At 37.1% G+C, this 24646-nt stretch overlaps 2 protein-coding genes across 2 annotated transcripts; one reads left to right on the top strand and one right to left on the bottom strand.

The window, feature by feature from the left end:
• Nucleotides 1-12360: 12360 nt before the first annotated feature.
• LOC131606835 (uncharacterized) lies at nucleotides 12361-13525 on the bottom strand. The gene is made up of 2 exons (XM_058878945.1): nucleotides 13348-13525; nucleotides 12361-13009 (listed from the first exon to the last, which is right to left on the bottom strand). Exons 1-2 carry the CDS (start codon nucleotides 13475-13477, stop codon nucleotides 12627-12629), a joined length of 513 nt encoding a protein of 170 aa, XP_058734928.1. The 5' UTR covers nucleotides 13478-13525; the 3' UTR covers nucleotides 12361-12626.
• Nucleotides 13526-15441: 1916 nt separating this feature from the next.
• Nucleotides 15442-16500, top strand: LOC131604976 (uncharacterized). The gene has a single exon (XM_058877385.1). The coding sequence runs from the start codon at nucleotides 15442-15444 to the stop codon at nucleotides 16498-16500; it is 1059 nt and encodes a 352-aa protein (XP_058733368.1).
• The last annotated feature ends 8146 nt before the right edge of the window (nucleotides 16501-24646 follow it).

Here is a 24646-nt window from a genome sequence, read left to right on the forward strand (position 1 = left end):
TCTATAAATAGAATCAAACTTCAAACTTGAAGATATGGTGTGGTATCCATCTATCTATCCAAAATAAAGAGTGAGTGATCATCCTTCTCTTGTATGGATCCAGAGAGAAAAAGAGAATATCTAGTGAGGATCATCCATGAAGAAAGGATCAAGAATGCAATGAAAGGAAAGCACCAAGTGTGTGTGTCAAATATGAGCACCAAGTAAATGTAGAAAACTGGCACTAAATGTAATTTCAGAATGTGTGCATCAAGAGTGTATCAATTGAACACCAAAAAGAGCTTTAAGTGTGAACCCAATGTGTATCCATGGTGCAACTACAGAGTACAACAAAAAGAGAAATCTTGAGAAGAAAACTGTAGAAGAATAAAGCTGAGCAGTTGAAGCACGACAACATAAAAAAAACTATGAAAAACCCGCTTCAGAAGTGCCACAAGAGGCAACACATACTCAGTATGTGATAATCCACTATGTTGTTATACATAAACCACATTCCTAAAACAAGTGAAGAAGAAATCTCTGCTGTTAAGCAGTATCCTCCATTGGAGTAAGAAGAAATCCATTAAATACTTGATCAGCTGTAACTAGCTTCATGATCAGTACTCAAGATGAAGATGAAGATCAAAACAAGAAGCAACCTTACAAGAAGCTGCCGCTCTTTATCTGCTTATCCAAAGAAGAAGATCTTCCAAAAGTTCAAGAATAAGAAGACTACAAGTTTATTTGTTATTCTTGTATTTAAATGTAAAACACATAGAGTTATTGCTCGTAGTGTGTTATATCTTAGAAACTTCTGATAGGATTGTTTAGGCTCTAGAAGTGACTTCTAGTCAGCGAGTCGTAAACATATGTATTGAAAATAGGAGACCATCTGCTTAATTAAGAAGCACACCTGTAATCTCCAGAAGATAGATGAACGTTATATCCAGATGGGATCACTGAACGGTTCATCATCTAAGGTTAGTCACAGTGGTTTGCTGTGCAGGGTTAGTCACAACAGGTTGGTTGTGCAGGGTTAGTCACAACAGGTTGATTGTGCAGGGTTAGTCACAGCGGGTAGACTGTGCAGGGTTCCTGAGTCAATGAGTGTTATATCTCGTGGAGATCACTGAACATGTAATAGCCCGTATTAAATTAAATGCTCTAATGTTATTAACTGACACTGAGGTTTTATCGATTGGTACATTAGAGATACTTTTGGACATTAAGTTAGTAGTGTTAACTTAAAGATATTTCCTTATATCTTTTCCTTTTTGGTTTTCTTCTTCATTGGCAACATAAAGAGAAAGTTAGAGAGAAGAAGTAGAGAGAAGGAGGAGCAAGAAGAGAAAGGATAAGAAAGCTTGGATCTTCATCATTTCTCCGCCGATTCAACTCATCTTCGACATCAACGACTCGTAATCGAGGTGGGTTCTAGTTAGAAACTTATAGATTTGATTGTGGATGAGAAATCATAAGTTTGGATATTAGGGATTTCATAGAGAAATCTAGGTTTTGAACAAATTCATCAATGTTCATGAGCAAGTGCTTATAATCCGTAAATATATCATCTATAGGTTGTATCTATGCTCTAATATGATCTGGAACAAGTTAGGATGGTTTTAGATGGTTTTGAACCATGGATTTTGTGTGTGAAGCAGAGCTGAGAACTCAGTTCTCGCGCGCTTCACGACGCGAACGGGGCTGCGCGGCGCGAACTATGCAGGTTTCTAGGGTTTTGATTCTGCCTTCAGTACGCGGCGCGTACAGGAGTTCGCGGCGCGAACATTGTTGAAATTATGAGGGTTTGCTTCTGCCAGAGGGTTCGCGGCGCGACCTAGCTGTTGCGCGGCGCGAACTGAAGCTTTCTTAACCAAATTCTTTAGCTTAATGAGAAGTTGGTTCGATCGTAACTTTTGAATCGTGATTCTGTTTTAATCGTCGTTCGAAGTGGTAGGAAGCTAGAAGCGTGTACTTTCTAGTAGTGTAAGTTTTGGAAAAAGGGGAGAATTATTTAATCAAGAGTCGGGTCATTGCTTGATTTCTTGGGTTGGTTTTCGTTCGGAACCATGAGAACGTTATGCTTTTGGTATGATGCTTGTGTACTCTATAATTGTTGGTTGAGTTCTATTGCTGGTGGATTGGTAAACCTTTGTTATATTTATATATATCAGAGAGGTTTGAATAATTTCATTGTATATGAATAACGGATAAGTGAGGAAAACCTAGGATGAGACATTATATGGAACATACGTGTTTGGAATCTTATGAGGAAAGGCTAACAGGCCTAGTGGTTTGCGGAAGCGATCACCATTGTTGATGTATTAATCGGAACCGTTGTATTTCTTTATTTCTTTATTTTTCCTTTGAATGCTAACAGGCATTCTTCGTGCAGAGAGGCACTGTGCAGAGAGGCACATAATCTTGGCAGGTTTGATTCCCGCTTTTGTGTACGAATGGAACCTACGGGTAGAGACTTGTGATGGTGTACGGGCCATGTGAAGTGACGATTCATGGGGAAAGGCTCATGAGTCCGAATCCATTTCGTATGTCAAGATTTTCCAAAGGATCCATGACTCGTGCCACCTCCTAGACGTAGAAGGGGACGGGAATATGGGGATGCCTTGGTATTGGTTCCCGATTAGTAATCTTGTGTTTGAGTTGTTGAACTCTAAGTATGATTCCATATAATGTTAGCGTGAGAACTCAAGGTCTAGTTTCTTTTATGACTTGAGACTTATAGGTTAGAACCTTGTAAAGCCGAGAGGATCCATAGGATAGGGAACTCACTGAGATATTTTATCTCACCCCATTATATATTGATTTCAGGTACTACAGGTTCCGCGAAGGGTGAGGAGAAAGCAGTTTGATTCCTTATTCCTTATGCTTATTTTGGACATGGCGAAGTTTCCGTTGTGGATTTCTTTTGTGATCATTGTTTGATCTAGTTCTTAGTATTTTCTTTTGGACATCTTGTATGTATTATGCCTTTTAGTAGAAGTTTGTGTTAGGGCATTGATATGTATAATGTGTTGACTAGCAACTTATAAGTATTTTCAGTACCAAATACTTGGATTCATGTATACCTATATGCTTTGATGTATGTATTTATATATGGGTGTTACAGTTGGTATCAGAGCAGGTCGTATCCTCGACCTAGCCATGAGATATTATAAGTATTTCTTTTTGTCCAAGATGTGTTGTGTTCCCATGAGTTTTGTTGTGTTATGACTATGGTATTGAGCCTGATCAATTTAATCCCATTTTGATGACCTCCAGGAACATGGCGGACGGACGCAGGACTCGTGGTCGACCCCCCACACGACCTCCACAAGTGAATACACCGGATGGCGGTGCGAATGTTCCATGGCCCCAGTTCATGCAACAGATGCAACAGCAGCAGAATCAGTTCATGCTGCAGATGATGCAACAGATGAATGGCGGTCATAATGTTCCAGTGGTTGTGCCCGAAGCTGTAGGTGGGACTTATAGGGATTTTATTCGCATGAATCCTCCGGAATTTCATGGTGGATTAGATCCTATAAAGGCGCATGAGTGGGTGGCCAATGTAGAAGGAATCTTTGAGATCGTGCATTGTAGTGAAGAGAACAAGGTGGTGTTTGCTTCTCATTCGCTGAAAGGTCCAGCTATGAGGTGGTGAAAGGGTGCTTCTGCTTTGATGACTACTCAGGGAGTACCTAAGGAATGGGAAAATTTCAAGACCACTTTTATGGAGAAATACTTTCCTAGTTCACTGAGGACTAAGAAGGAGTTGGAGTTCCAACAGTTAAGGCAGGACAATATGTCAGTGGCTACTTATGCTGAGAAGTTTGAAATTTTGGCTGCTTACTCTAGGCAGGCCGCGTATGCTCCTGATGAGGGTTGGAAGGTGGACCAGTTTCTGTTTGGTTTAAGGGCCGATATCTCACATAGTGTGTCCCAGAGGGAGTTCACTACTTATACGGAGTTGTTGCGACAATGTTATGTGGCTGAGACCAGTTTGAAGAAAGTTCAAGCTGAGGAAGATTTGAAGAAGAAGAATCAACATGAGAGGGGAAGGCCAAGCCAACAATTTCGACCTAGGCCACAAGCTTTCAAAGGGAAGCAAGTGCAAGGTTCTCGGTCTAGTGCACCTCCGGTGTGTCGTAGTTGTGGTAAGAATCACCTTGGAAGGTGTACCTTTGAAGGGGTGAAATGTTTTCATTGTCATCAAGAAGGGCATATGGCTAGGAATTGTCCTCAGAATAGGAATCAAGTGCAAGGAAGGGGTACTGGTAGAGTTTATACCTTGGATGCTAAGAAGACCAAGAGTGATAACACTTTGATTGCGGGTACGTGTTTCATTAATGGGCATTCTTGTTTTGTTCTATTTGATTGTGGAGCAACACACTCTTTTGTGTCATTGCAATGTATGAAGCGACTTGGGTTGCAAGCTACTCCTTTATTTCCTCCTATGGCGGTTACTACTGCTATGGGTGAGATGGTAGAGACACCGTTGGTGTGTGAAAATTGTGTGTTATCTGTGGGTGGTAGGAATTTCCAGATTGATCTTGTTTGCTTACCACTTAAGAAGGTAGATGTTGTATTGGGAATGGATTGGCTTTCTGCTAATTCGGTGTTCATTGGGTGTGAGGAGAAGTTAATCATTATTCCATCTGAAGAAGCTACTCCGAAGGATGTGTTGACTACTATACTAGAAGGTATGGTAGGCATGATTAATTTCTTGTTTGAGAAAGAGAAGTCTGTTCTGTTGGTTCTCACTGAGGAGACGGGTGACAAGTTAGAGGTTTCGCAAATTGCTGTTGTTAGAGAATTTCCTGATGTTTTTCCCGAGGATGTCACTTCGCTTCCTCCTGAAAGGGAAGTGGAATTCTCTATTGACCTGATACCGGGAACGGCTCCTATATCCGTTTCTCCGTATCGGATGGCACCGCTTGAATTAAGAGAATTGAAGGGGCAATTGGAGGAACTGATGGCTAAACATTTTGTACGACCTAGTGTCTCACCCTGGGGAGCTCTAGTGTTGTTAGTAAAGAAGAAGGATGGTGGGATGAGACTATGTATTGATTACCGTCGGTTGAATAAGGCAACCATCAAGAACAAATACCCTTTGCCAAGGATAAACGACTTGTTAGATCAATTGAAAGGAGCCTGTGTGTTCTCGAAGATTGATTTGCGGTCAGGTTATCACCAAATCCGTGTGAAGAGCTCAGATGTGCCAAAGACTGCATTTAGAACCCGTTATGGTCATTATGAATTCTTGGTAATGCCTTTCGGTGTTACGAATGCTCCAGCTGTTTTCATGGATTATATGAATCGGATATTCCAGCCTTACTTAGATCAATTTGTGGTAGTCTTCATTGATGACATTCTTATTTATTCTCGTTCTCCACAAGAGCACGAAGAACACCTGAGGATTGTTCTGTCGGTATTACTAGAAAATCAATTGTTTGCTAAGTTAAGTAAGTGTGAGTTTTGGATGACGGAGGTAAGATTTCTTGGTCATGTCATATCTCAAGGAGGTGTGGCAGTGGACCCGTCAAAAATTGAAGCGGTAATTAATTGGGAGAGACCGAGCAATGTCTCAGAAGTCCGAAGTTTCTTGGGCTTAGCCGGCTACTACAGGAGATTTATAAAAGGGTTTTCTTAATTGGCTTTACCAATGACTAGACTTACGCGGAAGGAGTGTCCTTATGATTGGGATTCGGGGTGTGAACAGAGTTTCATGGGCTTGAAGGAAAGATTGACGACTGCTCCTGTTTTAATCGTTCCTGATCCAAATAAGTCCTATGAAGTATTTTGCGATGCTTCCAAGAAAGGGTTAGGAGGAGTATTGATGCAGGATGGTCAGGTGGTAGCATACACATCTCGACAGTTAAAGGTTCACGAAGAGAATTATCCAACTCATGATTTAGAATTGGCTGCGGTTGTTTTTACCCTAAAGGTGTGGCGTCATTACTTGTATGGAGTTCATTTTGAAATGTTCAATGACCACAAGAGTTTAAAGTACCTATTCGATCAGAAGGAGTTGAATATGCGTCAGAGGCGGTGGATGGAATACTTGAAGGATTATGATTTTGACTTGAAGTATCATCCAGGCAAGGTAAATAAAGTGGCGGATGCTTTGAGTCGGAAGGTGTTAAAGAGGGCCGAATTGATGATGTTAGAGTATGCATTGTTGGAAAAATTTCGAGATCTCAACCTTCAATTTGTTTGGACCCAAAATGGAGTATTGATGGGAAACTTGAATGTTAATTCTATTTTGAGAAATGACATTCAACAAGCACAAGTGTCTGATACTAAGTTACAAGAGGTGTTGGTTCAACCAGGGTTTACTCGAGCTACGGATGAAGTGATTATGTTTAATCAGAGGATTTGTGTTCCGCACGATGCGTTATTGAAAAGAAGGATTTTGGATGAAGCTCACAAGGGTGCTTTCACTATACATCCGGGTTCTTCAAAAATGTATCAAGATTTGAAAAGAGATTATTGGTGGTCCGGAATGAAAAGAGATGTCGCGGTGTACGTATCGGAGTGTGCTGTATGCCAACAAGTAAAGATTGAACATCAAAGACCAGGTGGATTGTTACAACCACTAGAGATTCCTATATGGAAGTGGGATAGTATTTCAATGGATTTTGCGGTTAGTTTACCTCGTACTCAAGATGGATATGATTCTATTTAGGTGATTGTAGATCGGTTGACGAAATCTGCACATTTCTTAGCCGTGAAGACTACTTACAAGGCAAGTCATCTTGCACGGTTATTTGTCGCAGAAATTGTGAAGTTGCACGGTGTACCCTCTAGTATTGTGTCGGATAGAGATCCAAAGTTCACTTCGAGGTTTTGGAGAGCTTTTCAACAAGCGATGGGATCTAAATTATGTTTGAGCACGTCGAACCACCCTCAAACGGATGGTCAAACGGAACGAACGATACAAACCTTGGAAGATATGTTAAGAGCTTGTGTGCTTGAAAGTAGAGGAAATTGGAAGGAGCTTTTACCATTGATTGAATTTGCATACAATAACAGTTATCACGCAAGTATCGGTATGGCACCTTATGAGGCATTGTATGGGAGAAAATGTAGAACACCGTTGTGTTGGTCAGAAGTTGGTGAGGATAGAATTTTGGGACCCGAAATTATTCAAGAGACCACGGACAAGATTAGAATGATTCGTGAGAAGGTTAAGCAAGCACAAGATCGTCAGAAGAGTTATGCGGATAACCGTAGGAGGCCTTTGGAGTTTATGGAAGGTGACCATGTATTCTTGAAGGTTACTCCGAGGTTGAGGTTGAAAGGACCGTTTAAGTCGAGGAAATTAAGTCCGAGATACGTGGGACCGTATGAGATTCTAGAAAGGATTGGTGAAGTAGCTTACCGTTTAGCCTTACCGCCTTCTCTATCAGAAATGCATGATGTTTTTCACGTGTCTCAACTACGAAAGTTTATTCCCGATCCTCTTCAGCCGGTGTTACCAGATGCAATTGAGATAGAATCAGATATGGCTTTTGAACCCTTACCGAGCCGCATAGTGGGAAGAGAGACTAAAGTGTTGCGAAACAAGGAGATCCCTCTTGTTAAGGTTCAGTGGGATGCGACACATCCGGGTGATGCTACATGGGAACTTGAATCGGAAATGCGGGATGCTTACCCTCACCTTTTCAGGTAATTCTTAAATTCGAGGACGAATTTCTATTTAAGGGGGGGAGGATGTAATACCCCGTATTAAATTAAATGCTCTAATGTTATTAACTGACACTGAGGTTTTATCGATTGGTACATTAGAGATACTTTTGGACATTAAGTTAGTAGTGTTAACTTAAAGATATTTCCTTATATCTTTTCCTTTTTGGTTTTCTTCTTCATTGGCAACATAAAGAGAAAGTTAGATAGAAGAAGTAGAGAGAAGGAGGAGCAAGAAGAGAAAGGAGAAGAAAGCTTGGATCTTCATCATTTCTCCGCCGATTCAACTCATCTTCGACATCAGCGACTCGTAATCGAGGTGGGTTCTAGTTAGAAACTTATAAATTTGATTGTGGATGAGAAATCATAAGTTTGGATATTAGGGATTTCATAGAGAAATCTAGGTTTTGAACAAATTCATCAATGTTCATGAGCAAGTGCTTATAATCCGTAAATATATCATATATAGGTTGTATCTATGCTCTAATATGATCTGGAACAGGTTAGGATGGTTTTAGATGGTTTTGAACCATGGATTTTGTGTGTGAAGCAGAGCTGAGAACTCAGTTCTCGCGCGCTTTGCGGCGCGAACGAGGCTGCGCGGCGCGAACTATGCAGGTTTCTAGGGGTTTTGATTCTGCCTTCAGTACGCGGCGCGTACAGGAGTTCGCAGCGCGAACATTGTTGAAATTATGAGGGTTTTCTTCTGCCAGAGGGTTCGCGGCGCGACCTAGCTGTTGCGCGGCGCGAACTGAAGCTTTCTTAACCAAATTCTTTAGCTTAATGAGAAATTGGTTCGATCGTAACTTTTGAATCGTGATTCTGTTTTAATCGTCGTTCGAAGTGGTAGGAAGCTAGAAGCGTGTACTTTCTAGTAGTGTAAGTTTTGGAAAAAGGGGAGAATTATTTAATCGAGAGTCGGGTCATTGCTTGATTTCTTGGGTTGGTTTTCGTTCGGAACCATGAGAACGTTATGCTTTTGGTATGATGCTTGTGTACTCTATAATTGTTGGTTGAGTTCTATTGCAGGTGGATTGGTAAACCTTTGTTATATTTATATATATCAGAGAGGTTTGAATAATTTCATTGTATATGAATAACGGATAAGTGAGGAAAACCTAGGATGAGACATTATATGGAACATACGTGTTTGGAATCTTATGAGGAAAGGCTAACAGGCCTAGTGGTTTGCGGAAGCGATCACCATTGTTGATGTATTAATCGGAACCGTTGTATTTCTTTATTTCTTTATTTTTCCTTTGAATGCTAACAGGCATTCTTCGTGCAGAGAGGCACTGTGCAGAGAGGCACATAATCTTGGCAGGCTTGATTCCCGCTTTTGTGTACGAATGGAACCTACGGGTAGAGACTTGTGATGGTGTACGGGCCATGTGAAGTGACGATTCATGGGGAAAGGCTCATGAGTCCGAATCCATTTCGTATGTCAAGATTTTCCAAAGGATCCATGACTCGTGCCACCTCCTAGACGTAGAAGGGGACGGGAATATGGGGATGCCTTGGTATTGGTTCCCGATTAGTAATCTTGTGTTTGAGTTGTTGAACTCTAAGTATGATTCCATATAATGTTAGCGTGAGAACTCAAGGTCTAGTTTCTTTTATGACTTGAGACTTATAGGTTAGAACCTTGTAAAGCCGAGAGGATCCATAGGATAGGGAACTCACTGAGATATTTTATCTCACCCCATTATATATTGATTTCAGGTACTACAGGTTCCGCGAAGGGTAAGGAGAAAGCAGTTTGATTCCTTATTCCTTATGCTTATTTTGGACATGGCGAAGTTTCCGTTGTGGATTTCTATTGTGATCATTGTTTGATCTAGTTCTTAGTATTTTCTTTTGGACATCTTGTATGTATTATGCCTTTTAGTAGAAGTTTGTGTTAGGGCATTGATATGTATAATGTGTTGACTAGCAACTTATAAGTATTTTCAGTACCAAATACTTGGATTCATGTATACCTATATGCTTTGATGTATGTATTTATATATGGGTGTTACAGAACAGGTCATTGTTCAGATGGTTAGTCACAGAAGTTGGCTGTGTAGATTGATAGTCATGACGGAGGTTCGTGTTGTTGTAATCATGAATTGGTTATAGTGGATTAAGACCTCTGTTGAGAGGAAAATCACCTGAAGAAGGTGGACTGGAGGTAGCCTTATTCAGAAGGTGAACCAAGATAAAAATGAATGTGTCTTTTACTTTCTGCTCTAATCATTTTAACTTAGAACATTCAAACTGAAGTTCTGCAGAACTGTACTGAACAAGTCTGAAGTTCTAATATCCTTTAGAAGTTAAAATGAACATCTCATTGGTTATGAAGTTCTACATTTTCATGCTTCCGCAACATCAAAGCATAATCCAATAGATGATTAAATGAAAGAAAGAAAAGACGTTAAAGAAAAAGAAAGGGAATTTTAATTGATAAAGAAAACAATTCAATCTCCCCTTTCTTGTGTTTTTCTCCAGCTTCAAATAATTCTAAAAATTCTAGTAATCAGGTAGTCGATGTCTTATCGGATGTTATGTCATCCACTACTGAACAGATAATTACTTTTAGCAGTAAGTCAATAAAAGCAGTAAAGAACACAGGGAATTGTTTTCCCAGTTCGGTGTACAACAACACCTACTCTGGGGGCTACCAAGCCAGGGAAGAAATCTATTATAAGCAGTGTTGATTCAGAGTTAAACTACCAGTTTACCCTCCTCACTTAAGACCTACCCAATGCAATTTCAATCTAGTTCTAGACCTGAGTTTCTACTCACTCCCCCTTAATCACAACAGTGATGACAAACAGAAAACTATGAAAAACAAATTGAAGAAACACTCCAAACTAATCTCGATCTTGCTTAAAAGCTTCAATCAAGAGACATAGCACTCATGCTTAAAAGCTTAGAGTGACACACCAAATTACAACTAAAAAAACACCCTACTCCAATACAATTATCAAAGAGATAATTGTTTGGCTCACAATAAAACACTAACAAAAACGCACGTGAAAGTAAACCACAATGCACATAATTCTTCACGCAAAAATCTCCACTTCTAAAAGTAGGATTAGAAATCTTCTTATAGGCAGCACTTGGGCCTTGAGCCTTCCAAACATAAATTAGGGTTAACCAAGTTAACCTAATTTCCACATAATCAGGGTGTTAACACATATGTTGTAGACGAGATCTTCTACTGATAACCATTCAGCAAAATATGCGGTTTCTTAAAATATAGCCTGAGATAAATAAGGAAACATAATAGCTTAATATAACAGCCACTGCTGTCAAATAATGATGTCATGACATCGAGCATGACATATAACTAAATCTTTTATTAGCTTAAACATAAACAACCTGCACATCATTACACATAGCATGTCATGACATTAGTCAAGACATCATAACACACAGGAATGTTTTACCATAAAATGCAGCCAATTTGAAAATATCTTCAAATTCAAAGTTCGATTGACGCACAAAATTATCATTATCACTTTAATCAAAGTGAGACACAATCAAAATCATTGAAAATTTGTGTAAGAACATAACAAAAAAACATAACAAATGAAGAATACAATTTTCAATTAGACTTCATTCAAATATCTATTGTATTCAATTTGCAAATAGCCAGCAACATTAAAATCAATAACGTAGAAAATATAAACAGCGTTAACATCATCAAAACTTCAACGTACCAAAAAAAGTTAGCAACATTAAAACTAAAATCTAAAATCCTAAAAAAAAACTAAAACCAACAGCAATATCAACACTTGTGTCGGGGTTAGAAGGAGAGTTGGTGTATGGGTTTGTAAACAATCAAAGTTGAATAGTGTTGTAATGATTTTGTTGGTTTGAGGTGGATAAGTGGTGTGTCTCTCACGAAGGTACATAATTCTCAACTTTGTATGAATGCTCCTAGTAACTCTCCCAACAAATGATATCTTGAGTTTTGGTTCGAGAAAGAGACCGACTAACTTGTATCAAATTGCCCAAGAAGAGGTGTCTCGTTGCCCAAGAAGAGGTAACGACGGTACAAGTGTGAGGAGGAGCATTGTGGACTCACACTTGAGGAGGAGTGTTAGAATAATAATGAAGTGTGAGTATGTGGAAAATAGTTCCGCATTGGATAGAAATGTGGTGAGTTGAGAATATATAAGTTGGAAGAATCTACTCACATATTACCTTAAAGTTTTAGGTGGATAAGTGTGATATGTCTTTCGCAAAGGTGGATAATCGTCAACTTTGTATCAATGTTGTTGTATTGGGTTGGATTGAACTCCCATCAATATTAGGCTTTTAAAAATTTTAAATTGTGATATACAAATTCTTGTGGTGAATGTGATAGTTAATGCATATATGCTGTACTAGTACCATACTTGCAGTTGAACAGTGGTGTCCGGGCATAGTTAATGTTTTTGCTGAAATATTGCTGTTGAATTTTTCATATATAATCAATGACCATGTGCCTCTCATTAATCATACATTTTTCTCTATTTGCTGGCATATAGATTTTATTCACAAATCATTTACAAGATCAATGTTTTTTCATCATTAATTGTATTGATTTTCTAGAGTACACATACTCTTTGTAATTGGTTTATTTTATTAAAAAAATCAATGTATCATTTTAAAAGTTATATAAAACCAACAATAAAACATATATTTTTGAATTAAATGATACTGATATTCCTCAACAATACAACATATATCTGTGTTAAAACTCAGAAAGCACATGAATATATATTATATACTAAAATTTCACAAGCACACATGATACATCATTACATATATGTTGCATTTGTCAATAGCTGCATATATGATACAAACACCATTACATCTATAATTTTATAATGATTATACATAACAAAACAAGACTATATAAAAGTCTATTGCTCCCTATAAACTTTATTACTAAAGTGATTATTCTTCATCACTTGAACAAACATGATTAATTAAGGTATTCCAATGATAGGAACAAAAGGCACATAATAGCTACTTGGTGCCAAACCCCATGCTGGAGGAAGAGGAAGGTCAACAGTTTTGGATGAACCAACAGGTTTTGCAGCCTTACAATTTGTGTTTTTAGGGCATGATATCATGAAACTAAGAGGAGTAGAGATGGTGTAGGTGTTTTGTTCTTTTCCTTTGGTGATTTGTGAAACTTGGTTTTGTTTTTTGGTGTAAAGCTGAGTTGGTCCACCAAGAAGTTTTGCCAAACAGTTTGTAGAAGTTATTGTATGGTATGAGGGAAGGTTAGCCTTGAAGGAACCATCTTTTTCTGTTGCTGTTATAGCTAGGGTTTTGACACCTTCACACTTCACTGAGACCTTAATATCTGAAAATCATAGAAAGAGGACAACATTAACAGATACATATAATATATGGACAAAACCGTCTTTGAGTGCATGCAAGACGGATTACCGCACAGACCCTAAAATTTGTCATGATTAAACTATAGTTGAATATGGCCTCATAACATTTTTGCACATTTAAATCGTAAGTAAACAGAGTCTCTATTTATTTTTTCATGATTAAAATGCGACTAATTTATCCATGGTCTCCAAAAACTCTTTCTCCAAAAAAACTTTAAACCATAGCGAAATAGAGCTATAAAATTAATAATAAACATTTACTCAAACCAGGCAAATTATGAGATAGTGAGTTAGCACAAACCAGATAAATCGTAGTTGTGAGTGCATTCAACACAAGAGACTTTTCCCTTTACTATTTGGCATGATGATAGGTCAAAACTAGCAAGAACTAATGCAAAGACAAGAGCTGTGATAACATGAGTATAAGCCATGATTAATAAGGAAAGAAAAAGCTGATAAGCAGAAGAAAGAAATTGAAGAAAAGATGATAAGTGTGGAGGTTATAAATATACAGGCAGCAATAGACTGAATATGAGTATATTAAATATATGGACCCTTTTGTATAATTTAGTTGTTGGTGTGATCAGATTGCAATAAAGATGCCTTTCAATAGAGATTACTATTATCATGCATTGCTTGAGGACTCACATTAATTGTTTGATAGGTCACACACAGTACATCTGTAAGCATTTACATATGATACTACATGCTTAGGAAAATTTCAACCATATTGTTATATTGGTTGAAAATTGAATGTGGGATATTGTTGATAGGGAAATAACTGATATATACTTTGTGTTTAGGAAATTTAAACCATTGTTATATTTGTAGATATTTTGAATGTATGGTGTTGATGGGAAAGGAAAAACAAACACCTTTCTTTTTGGTTATATACATGTTTTTAAGCATAATCTAAAATTTGTTTTCACATAAAGTAAATTTGAAATGAAAAATAAATAATATACACCGTCAGTGTAAAATGATTTTACACTCACAATCAATTAACGACATGTATTTATGATTTTACACTCACAACCAATCAACGACATGTATCCGACCAAGGTGAGAAAACCATTGTTAAAAATTGTTTAAGCATCCACAGAAGATGGCAGCGGCGAGAGGAAGTTTGATCCAACAGTGACCACAGTCTACAGCGGAGGTCGATGGCGGTTCTTAAGTCCGTTATGCTGAGTTTTTGGTTTTGGGGCACTTGCACGGATGAGCCAAATTCATTTTTTTTTGGCATGAATTGGATCTCAAGGGTTGCAACATTTAGAATTATAGTTATCTACTTATCTGTCACTTTTATTAGTGTGAAAGAATGAGGGAAGAGGAAGTAATCCTGTGAGAGAAATTTAGAGAGACTAGAGTAGAATTTTTTTAGGATTTATTGTTTTTGGAACTGGCAGACCTTTGTGATGTTTAAGAGAATTGGCAAACACCTCTAAATATTTTGAATTTGTGTGATTCATAAATTTAGAGTTGAAGAAATTGAAAAAAAAAATTTAGGTAGAATATAGGGATTGAAGGCTATTTTTTTTATATCAACTTTTAATCTTTTGTAACGAATTTTGTATTAGAGTGAATCAGAGAGCTGATATCTCTACGAGAGTAGATCCATTTGATTGAACCTCGTATATAAATTATATGCATAATCATCTTTTATCTTTTTATTCCTCAGTTGGATTTGCTTACATTCTTGTAACGGCTTTTGAATTATAATGGACTAGATAGTTAATATATCTTCTAGAGTAGATTAGTTTGATTGAATTGTGTTGGAAACTTAACGTAAATTGAAAGGGTCATCCTATTTTTATTTGAGTTAATTTTAGTGGAGTTAATTATTAATATTAATTAATTATTAATTAATAACGAGTCACTCATCAAAACCTAGTTTTGATTAACTAACTTCCTCCCACTATTTTCTCTCCACTCTCCCACTATTTTCTCACCACTTAGTTGAATCATTTACTTATTAATATGAGTCTTAAGCTTTTTGGTAACGTACGCCAGATTTCTAAATTTTGGAATCTTTCTTCTCTCTCTCTATTCTCTTCATCTCAGAATAATTTCTTTTTTCTTTATTTTTCGAGTGGCCTTGTGCGCCACAAACGTCTGAAATTGTTTCAGATACTACGAATGGCTTTTTAAACCATCTCTGAAGGTGTATCACTTCGACCGATTCTCACAAGTGCAAGTGACAATCGTAATTCCAGAGCGAGTTGTTTTATCCTGGAGGCGTCGTGTGTATTTTCGAGCTGCTTTGCATAATTTTGGCAGTACCACGCAACGTCTTAATAAAACGACCTAGTGCGCGACTCAGCCGATAATTTCCTCTGTGGCAATTTTTTTAAAACCGAAAAACAACAATTTTAAGACGTTTGCTGTAACTGCCATGTCGACTGAGGAAACTATAGGTAATACTGCGGCCGCTTCTGTGAATGACAAACCATTCAAGTTTGAGGGATCTAATTTCAAACGTTGGCAAGCTAAGATGAAATTTTTCTTAACTTTGAAAAAGGTTGCCCACATTCTGACTGAGGATATCCCTGTTGTTCCTTCTGGATCAACCGACCTAACTAATGGTAAGTCAACTGCTGAATCAGACGGAACTTCCAAAAAGTCTGATATAGACTCTGCTGCAAAAGCTAAATCTGTTGCAGATAACTTACAGCTCCGAAAAGAAATTTCCCTATGGCAAGAATTTGATTACATATGCAAAATCCACATTCTGAACAGTCTTGCTGATCACCTGTATGATTACTACAGTAATTACAAGACTGCCAAACAGGTTTGGGAAGCTCTGCAAAAGAAATATGACACTGAAGAAGTTGGTGCAAAGAAATATGCTGTAAGCCGCTACTTGAACTACAAAATGGTGGATGATAAGCCAGTGGAAGCTCAAAGCCACGAACTTCAGAAAATTTCTCATGAAATAATTACTGAAGGTATGCCTCTAAATGAACAATTTCAAATTGCTGTAATCACTAACAAACTGCCCCCTGGTTGGAAAGATTTCAAAAATGTGCTTTGCCCCAAAACAAAAGAATTTTTGATCGAGAGTCTGATTACTCGCTTCCGAATTGAAGAGGAAGCTCAGAAACAAGATCAGAAAGATGAAGTCTTAGTTGTTTCTAACAACAAAAAGAGATTTGGTGCGGTTCTGAAGCCTACTGGCAAACCACTAAAGAATCAGAACCGTAATGTTGTGAACCGAATTAAGAATGGGAATCCCTCTAGGGCCCCATCTGCTCCATTTGCCAGGCAGCAAACACCACCTCAAAGAAATGACGCTTCGGTTTTCACTTGCAACAATTGTGGAAAACCGAGTCATATGGCAAAAAAATATAAGAGCAGGCCTAAACCTGTTGTTGACTCAAATGCTCAGATTAACATGACTGATGAGCCATTTGTTGCTATGATCACTGAAGTCACACACAGTTGGTGGAAGTGATGGTTGGTGGATAGACACTGGCGCCTCTCGTCATGTCTGTTATGATCGTGCTATGTTTAAGACATACACTAATGGTGAAGACAAGAAAGTGTTGTTGGGAGATGCTCACACAACTAATGTTGCTGGAATTGGAGATGTTGAGCTGAAATTCACCTCAGGAAAGACTTTGATCTTGAAGGACGTCATGCACGTTCCTGAAATTAGGAAGAATCTTGTTTCTGGTTTTCTTTTAAATAAGGCAGGGTTTAGTCAAACTATAGGGGCAGATTTGTACACCATCACTAAGAATGGTATTTTTGTTGGGAAAGGGTACGCCGCTGATGACATTTTTAAGTTGAATGTTGATTTGAATAAAATTTCTCCTTCCTTTTACTCTTTGTGTGATTTTAATATTTGGCATGCTAGACTTTGTTACGTTAATAAGCGAGTTATTTCTAATGCAAGCGACTTAGGCTTAATTCCTAAATTAAATGTCAATGACACAAATAAATATGAATATTGTAGTCAAGCTAAAATAACTAAGACTTCGCATAAATCAATTATTAAAGAATCGGATCCCCTGGATCTTATACACTCTGATATATGTGAATTAGATTGAACTTTAACTAGAAATAATAAACGTTACTTTATCACTTTTATTGACGATTGCTCTGATTATACTTATGTATACTTAATGAAGAATAAAAGTGAAGCACTTGACATGTTTAAGATGTATGTAACTGAAATTTAGAATCAATTTAGTAAGAAGATTAAGAGAATCCGTAGTGATAGGGGAACTGGATAAGATTATGGGTTATTTAATGATTTTTATATTAAACATGGAATTGTACATGAAACGACTGCTCTATATTCTCCTGAAATTAATGGTAAAGCAGAAAGAAAGAATAGAACTCTTACTGAACTTGTTGTTGCAATTATAGTGAATTCTAGTGCTGCACCTCACTGATGGAGGGAAATTTTATTGACTGTTTTCTATGTCCTGAATAGAATACCCAAGTCTAAAAATAAGATCTCGCCTTATGAGATATTAAAGAAAAGACAACCAAAATTGTCTTATTTGAGAACTTGGGGTTGTCTGGCTTATGTCAGAATTCCGGATCCGAAACGAGTTAAACTCACTAGTAGAGCATACGAATGTGTATTCATTGGGTATGTAGCAAACAGTAAGGCATATAGGTTTTATGACCTAAATGCGAAAGTGATCATAGAATCAAATGATGTTGATTTCTATGAAGACAAATTTCCCTTCAAATCGAGAAATAGTGGGGGCACTCAATCGAGTCACGTTCCTATGATACGAAGCACAGAAAGCAATGACAATGTAGAAATAGAACTTCGACGAAGTAAAAGAGTAAGAGTCTCAAAATACTATGGGCCTGATTATGCGGCGTATAATGTAGAAGAAGATCCAATAAATCTTCAAGAAGCACTGTCATCTCTGGATGCAGATTTATGGCAAGAAGCTATTAATGATGAGATACATTTTCTGGAATCTAACAAGACTTGTCACTTAGTAGATTGCCTATAGGTTGAAAACCAATTGGTTGTAAATGGGTTTTGAAAAAGAAACTAAAACTTGATGGAACTATTGATAAATACAAGGCCCGCCTTGTAGCCAAGGGTTTTAGACAAAGAGAAAATGTAGATTTCTTTGATAACTTCTCTACAGTCACTAGAATTACATCCATTAGGGTACTTATTTCAATTGCTTCTATTTATAACTTAATAGTACACCAAATGGATGTTATAACAGCTTTTTTAAATGGTGACTTAGAAGAAGAAATCTATATGGAACAACCGGAAGGTTTTGTGATCCATGGACAAGAAAACAAGGTTTGTAAGTTAGATAAGTCTCTATATGGACTAAAACAAGCTCCCAAGCAATGGCATGAAAAGTTTGATAACCTAATGAAATTGAATGGGAACAAAGTGAATGAAAGTGACAAATGCGTTTATTACAAATCAGAGAATCGCATCTGCACTATCATATGTCTATATGTAAACGATCTACTCATATTTGGATCAAACATTCAGGTCGTTAATGCTATGAAATCATTGTTGTGCAAATACCTTTGATATGAAAGACCTCGGAGAAGCGAGTGTGATTCTTGGTATCAAGATCATGCAATCCGAACAAGGAATTTCTTTGGATCAATCTCACTATGTGGAGAAGATCTTAAAGAAATATAAATACTTTGACTGTAAGCCAACATGCACTCCATATGATCCAAGTGTGAAACTGTTTAAGAACACTGGAGAAAGTGCCAGACAATCCGAATATGTGAGCATCATTGGCAGTCTTAGATATGCCACGGACTGTACTAGACCTGACATTGCATATGTCGCTGGATTATTATGCAGGTTTACGAGTAGGCCGAACAATGAGCACTGGAAAGCTATTGAGCGAGTCATGAGGTACCTTAAAAGGACCTTGGATCTCGGCCTATATTATAAGAAATTTCCTGCTGTACTAGAAGGGTATAGCGATGCAGATTGGAACACCTTATCGGATGATTCCAAAGCTACTAGTGGCTATATATTTAGTATAGCTGGAGGAGTTGTATCGTGGAAATCAAAGAAACAAACCATCCTAGCTCAATCTACAATGGAGTCTGAGATGATAGCACTAGCCACAGCTAGTGAAGAAGCAAGTCGGTAAAGATGCTTGCTATCTGAGATCCCATTATGGGAAAAACCAATGCCAGTTGTGTTGATCCACTGCGATAGTACCGCGGCTATTACAAAAATTGAGAACCATTATTATAATTGTAAAATACGTCAAATAAGAAGAAAGCACAATACCGTTAGAGACTGTATCTCTAAAGGAGGTGTAAGAGTGGATCATATATGCACTGATAAAAACTTAGCAGATCCTTTGACGAATGGATTAGCTAGAGAGAAAGTCCATAATAAATCCAAAAAGATGGGACTAATGCCTATACAGAAATGATTTGCTCATGATGGTAACCCGACCTAAATGACTGGAGATCCCAAGAAATAGGTTCAATGGGGAATAACAAGTTGTGAGTAATATGTAGCGATCATGCTAGAGTAAATATGAGAAGCATGAATCCTAAAGTAATAAGAGGATGAGATAATAGAAACTCTTAATGAGATCTACACTCTGTATAAGGGAGTACTTAGGCTACAGGAGTACTCTTGATAGACTCACCTATGTGATTGTGGAACTGAGGCCGATTCTTATGGAATTTCGAGACAGAATTCCTAGAGCCTTCACTAAACCGGGATACACGTGCAGGGCCATTAAAAGCACGGACTGTTAAGAATACACCTTAATGAAAAGGTTGTGTGCATGTCTGATGTTTGAGATAGAGTTCAAGACAATAGTGTCACTCTTGTTAAATCGAAATCCTACTTGCTACGCAAAGGTTCAAGTCATATACACCTTTGCTTATGCACAATCTTAGAAACTTTTTGACGTTACTTTTAATATCACCTTTAATTTCAAGTGGGGGATTGTTAGAAACTTAACGTGAATTGAAAGGGTCATCCTATTTTTATGGGAGTTAATTTTTGTGGAATCAATTATTAATATTAAATAATTATTAATTAATAATGAGTCACTCATCAAAACCTAGTTTTGACTAAGTAACTTCCTCCCACTATTTTCTCCCCACTCTCCCACTATTTTCTCACCACTTAGTTGAATCATTTACTTATTAATATGAGTTTTAAGCTTTTTGGTAACGTACACCAGATTTTCAAATTTTGGAATCTCTCTTCTCCCTCTCTATTCTCTTTATCTCAAAATAATTTCTTTCTTCTTTATTTTTCGACTGGCCTTGTGCGCCATAAACGACTGAAATTGTTTCAGATACTACGAATGTTTTTTTAAACCATCTCTGAAGGTGTATCACTTCGACCGATTCTCACAAGTGCAAGTGACAATCGTAATTCCAGAGCAAGTTGTTTTATCCTGGAGGTGTCGTGTGTATTTTCGAGCTACTTTGCATAATTATGGAAGTACCACGAAACGCCTTAAAGAAAGCGACCTAGTGTGCGACTCAGCCGATAATTTCCTCTGTGGCCATTTTTTTTAAAACAAAAAAACAACAAATTGGATAAACAAATTTTAAGTGTACTCGTCTTTTATCTTATTCTTTCTGGTTTTGATTTGCTTACACTATTTAGTAGGTTAACCAATTTTGCTTTAGACCATTTTTTGGTTTCCATTGCTCTTTATCCCACACATCAATATTTTTTGTGTTTTAACTTCGAATAATTTTGATTTCACAACAAACAACGCCCATTGTGAGGTAAATAGGTTAAGTTTACAGGTGAGTGTCATGAGTTCTAAATGGAACATCAAGATGTTTTCTGGTTTGTCATACCCCAAAATTTGCCCATCATATTTCAAGAATATCCTGGCTCAAGCAATGAGAAACAAGCCTGACTATCTCTTTCCTAATCAATCAACCCACAGCTAGGGTTTTGCTTCTCTCAAAGTAAAATTAGGTTCTGACACCTCAAGTGGACTCCATGGCCTCTCATATTCTTTAAAGGATCCTCATGCCAATTTCAAGTCCTGATTCATAAGATTGCTCACTCAACTGCTCAAATGGTCAACAGTCGACTAATTTGGTTTGAAAGTCAACTATGGTCAAATTACAGTCAAACTCCTGATTTTTGGTCGACATCAACATCTTGAAGTAAAATTCATCATTTGATCAAGGTTTGATCATGATTCATCAAGAAAAGCTCCAAAATCATCCAAAAATCCTAAGTTTCTAAATTAGGGTTTTTAAGGAGAAAGTCAACCCAACTTTGACCAGCCATAACTTTCACATGGAACATCAGAAATTTCCCATTCAAAGCTCATTTTGAAGGAAATTGAATTCTCTACAACTTTGTCTCTCACAGGCCAAGTCTAAAAATGCTTCATTTCAGAGATATGGATCAAACGGTTATAGGTCATTTTTGAAAGTCAACAAAAATACCTTTTGGGTCAAAGCTCATAACTTGAACATGGTAAACTCAGTTGAGATGAAACCAAAAGGAGGTTTTATAGGACATCTTGAGCTTTCTAAAATGGTCAAGAACACCTTGATATGATAAAAATTGAAGGAGATACGAGGCTCAGAATTTGGTCCATTCTCAAGAAAAACACAAAACCCTAATTGCACAATTTGCTGTTTTTGGACTATTGGGCCTAAAGAATGGATCCCAAACATGTCTATGGGCTTTATAAACGTCCTTAAATTAATTATTTTATTTTTATCACATTTATTTTATTTTTTTGAATTTTAAGTCATTTAAATATTAATAAATCATGTAAAATATGAAATAATTAGTTTAAATCAAAGATTAATGTTCCCAATCAAATCCAATCATCCAAATATGCTTATTTTGATGAAAATTCGTGGTAAATGTGATTGGAAAATATTGAATCAATATTGAGACAAAAATAGAAAGTTTTAATGCAAAATCTCAATCAAATTTGATTCCTTCCAATCACGTGATTATATGCCATTCCTATCACCCTAATTCACTCTAATATATATAGGGACCATGCTCATAACAAAGGGGGACGAAAATTAGAAGGGAATAATAGGGTTTCTAAGTTCCAACATTTCAAGAAGGCAAGGGCAAGCGTGATCTTCCAAAGCAGCCTCTCCCACTTGATTCAAAGCGTTGAATTGTACTTCTAGAAATCCCAGGATTGGTTCCCAACCATCTTCAAAGCCCGGAACGCATCAAATCGTGTTCTTCAAAAGGCATTACCGTGGTAAAACTTTTGGATCTGAACTCTTTAATTCAGGCAACATGGATAAATTATGTACATATATTCACGTTTATATTGAGGTTTAGAATCGTTTTGAGCCATTGTTCATGAGTTTTAGGGCCGGTTTGGACGTTTGCCATAGTTAGGGCACAAAGCTCATGAAGATTCGTTTTCATAGCTATGTTTGTTATCTCTGAAAACTAACCGTTCCATTGAACTCATGGCATGAAATTAAGTGGATCTGGGCAGCTTTGTTTCTTGTGCAAGTTTGATTTTGCAGGTTTTGAATCAAAGCCATGGAAGAAGAAGGACCTATGGAAAAATCCGCAGGTAAAACCGCATCAAATTTCAAAGGAAAATTGGCAAGTGCATGGGAGGAAGAAGATGAACAGTAGCGTTTCCCCATTCAAGACACGCGTGCTTTGCCCATTCGTTGGTCAGCAATTCCATGTATCCCTGACGCGCGTGGCTCTCTAATAGGGGTCAGTCAACATTCTCCCTTGTTTCTCATTGGGTGAAGTGCGTAGAGTGGGGCCAGATTGGTGACTGTTTTCCATTTAAGTCAATACTTTATATTTAATATATCTGGGGGGAATTATTACAGATTAACTAATGCAGCACAATTGGAAATAAGTGGATGTTTGTAAACTCCATGACCTGGGTTCGATCCCAGGTGTTTGCAATGTTTTTTCTTCTCATTTATTTTCAAATCCAGCGCTGCTCATCTATGCCCGATTATTATGTACCTTCAGCGCATCACCAGTAGATCATCATAGAAGCAGATCTAACAACCAGGAGAAGCTTCCTCACCATGGAACCTCACAGAGCCAACCACACTAGATCACAACACCAGGTTTCTTTTAATCTTTTTTAAAACTTTTATTACTTATTCCTTTTAATTGATTTTCACCCTTTTCTATTCTTTTATTTTTTATTTCTTATAAAAAAACTCCTTTAATTAATTCTTTATTTTTTTTTATAAAATTAACAAAATTTATTTTAATTAATAAAATTAAGTTTTTTTGTGTTTTTATTAAATAACTTTAATTAGAGAAATAATTAGTTTTTTTAGATTAATAATTTAACTTAGTTTGTAGGCTAACTAATTTAATTTTTAGGTCTATATTGTTTAATCTCGATTTTATTTTTAGGCTTGTTAAAATTAACTATAATCATAATTTTAGGTTTTCTCTTAACCTGTAAGATTTAAGATTTATCACCATGAACACCACAAATTGTTTTTAAACATTGATTTTCTTCAAACGCAATTCTCTTCTCACCCCATACTCTGTGATTGTCGCATGTGCCTTTATTTTAATTTTGCCTTATTATTATTTTGGGTTTATTTTATTATTCGCATTACTATTGCTTGTTATTATTATGTATCTGCCCCAAAGCCTTGTAAAAAGTTTTCTACCTTTCTGCCTTTAATTTCTGTTACCCTCAGGGTTTTATTGTAATAGCTTAGGTTTTTTACTTTCCGCCTTTAATTTCCCGCCCACAAGTGTTTATTGTAATAGCGTAGGACTTTTATTTTTCTGCCTTTAATTTCTGCATTTTTAGACTGCGTGGTTAGTAATCTTAGGGAGTGCAAGCCTTGAACTGAATTAGCATCACTAATTACAAGATAATATAACTGAATTGAACCACCTGATTGTGCACCCACACACCTTTAGGGTAATCTCTCTATTGCCTTTGTTGCCTGTTGCCTTAAATAATAGTCAAGTCCCTCGATTCCGAGGATACCTGAAGCAAGGTTACCTAAAGAGATTGAAAATCATTTGGTCCCTCGATGTTGCCTCGGAAAAATAAGATGATTGTCCCATTGCTAAGGTATCCTCGCATGATGCCTAAAAAGATTAATGACTATTCTATCCTTCCCTAAAGACTACCTACCCTCTATATGGTAGGGACAGTCTTGTGGCGAACGATATTACTTCGACGACCCTTCAACCTCCAATAAAAGAACTTCCTACCCTATCATGGTATGGATAGACCCTTTCGCCCGAAAGGCTTAAAGAACTAGAAAGACAATCTTAGGGTAGGTGTTCTTAAATGTTTGCTCACACATTCAAACTTTCAAATTACTTTTCACACCTCTTCTTCAAAATCAAATTCAAAAAGGCTACGTTTATTTACAAGCTAAAGTCCTTAACGAAGATTTTACTATTCACACACGACACTTTTCAAACAATTCAAGCAAACAAGTGAGTTAAGCAATTAAGAGCCCATGGAAAACCATGGATGCAAAGGGTGCCTTAAACCTTCCCTTTGTATAACTTACCCCCCGAACTCAAAATCTTTCAAAGGTCTTTCTTGTTCTTTTAGCCTTTCTTCAAATTGGATAAAATAAAAGTCGGTGGCGACTCTTGCTTAACCGCGACATTTTCTTTAAATTCAGTT

Source organism: Vicia villosa, linkage group LG5, assembly GCF_029867415.1.
Source record: "Vicia villosa cultivar HV-30 ecotype Madison, WI linkage group LG5, Vvil1.0, whole genome shotgun sequence".
NCBI lineage: Eukaryota > Viridiplantae > Streptophyta > Magnoliopsida > Fabales > Fabaceae > Vicia > Vicia villosa.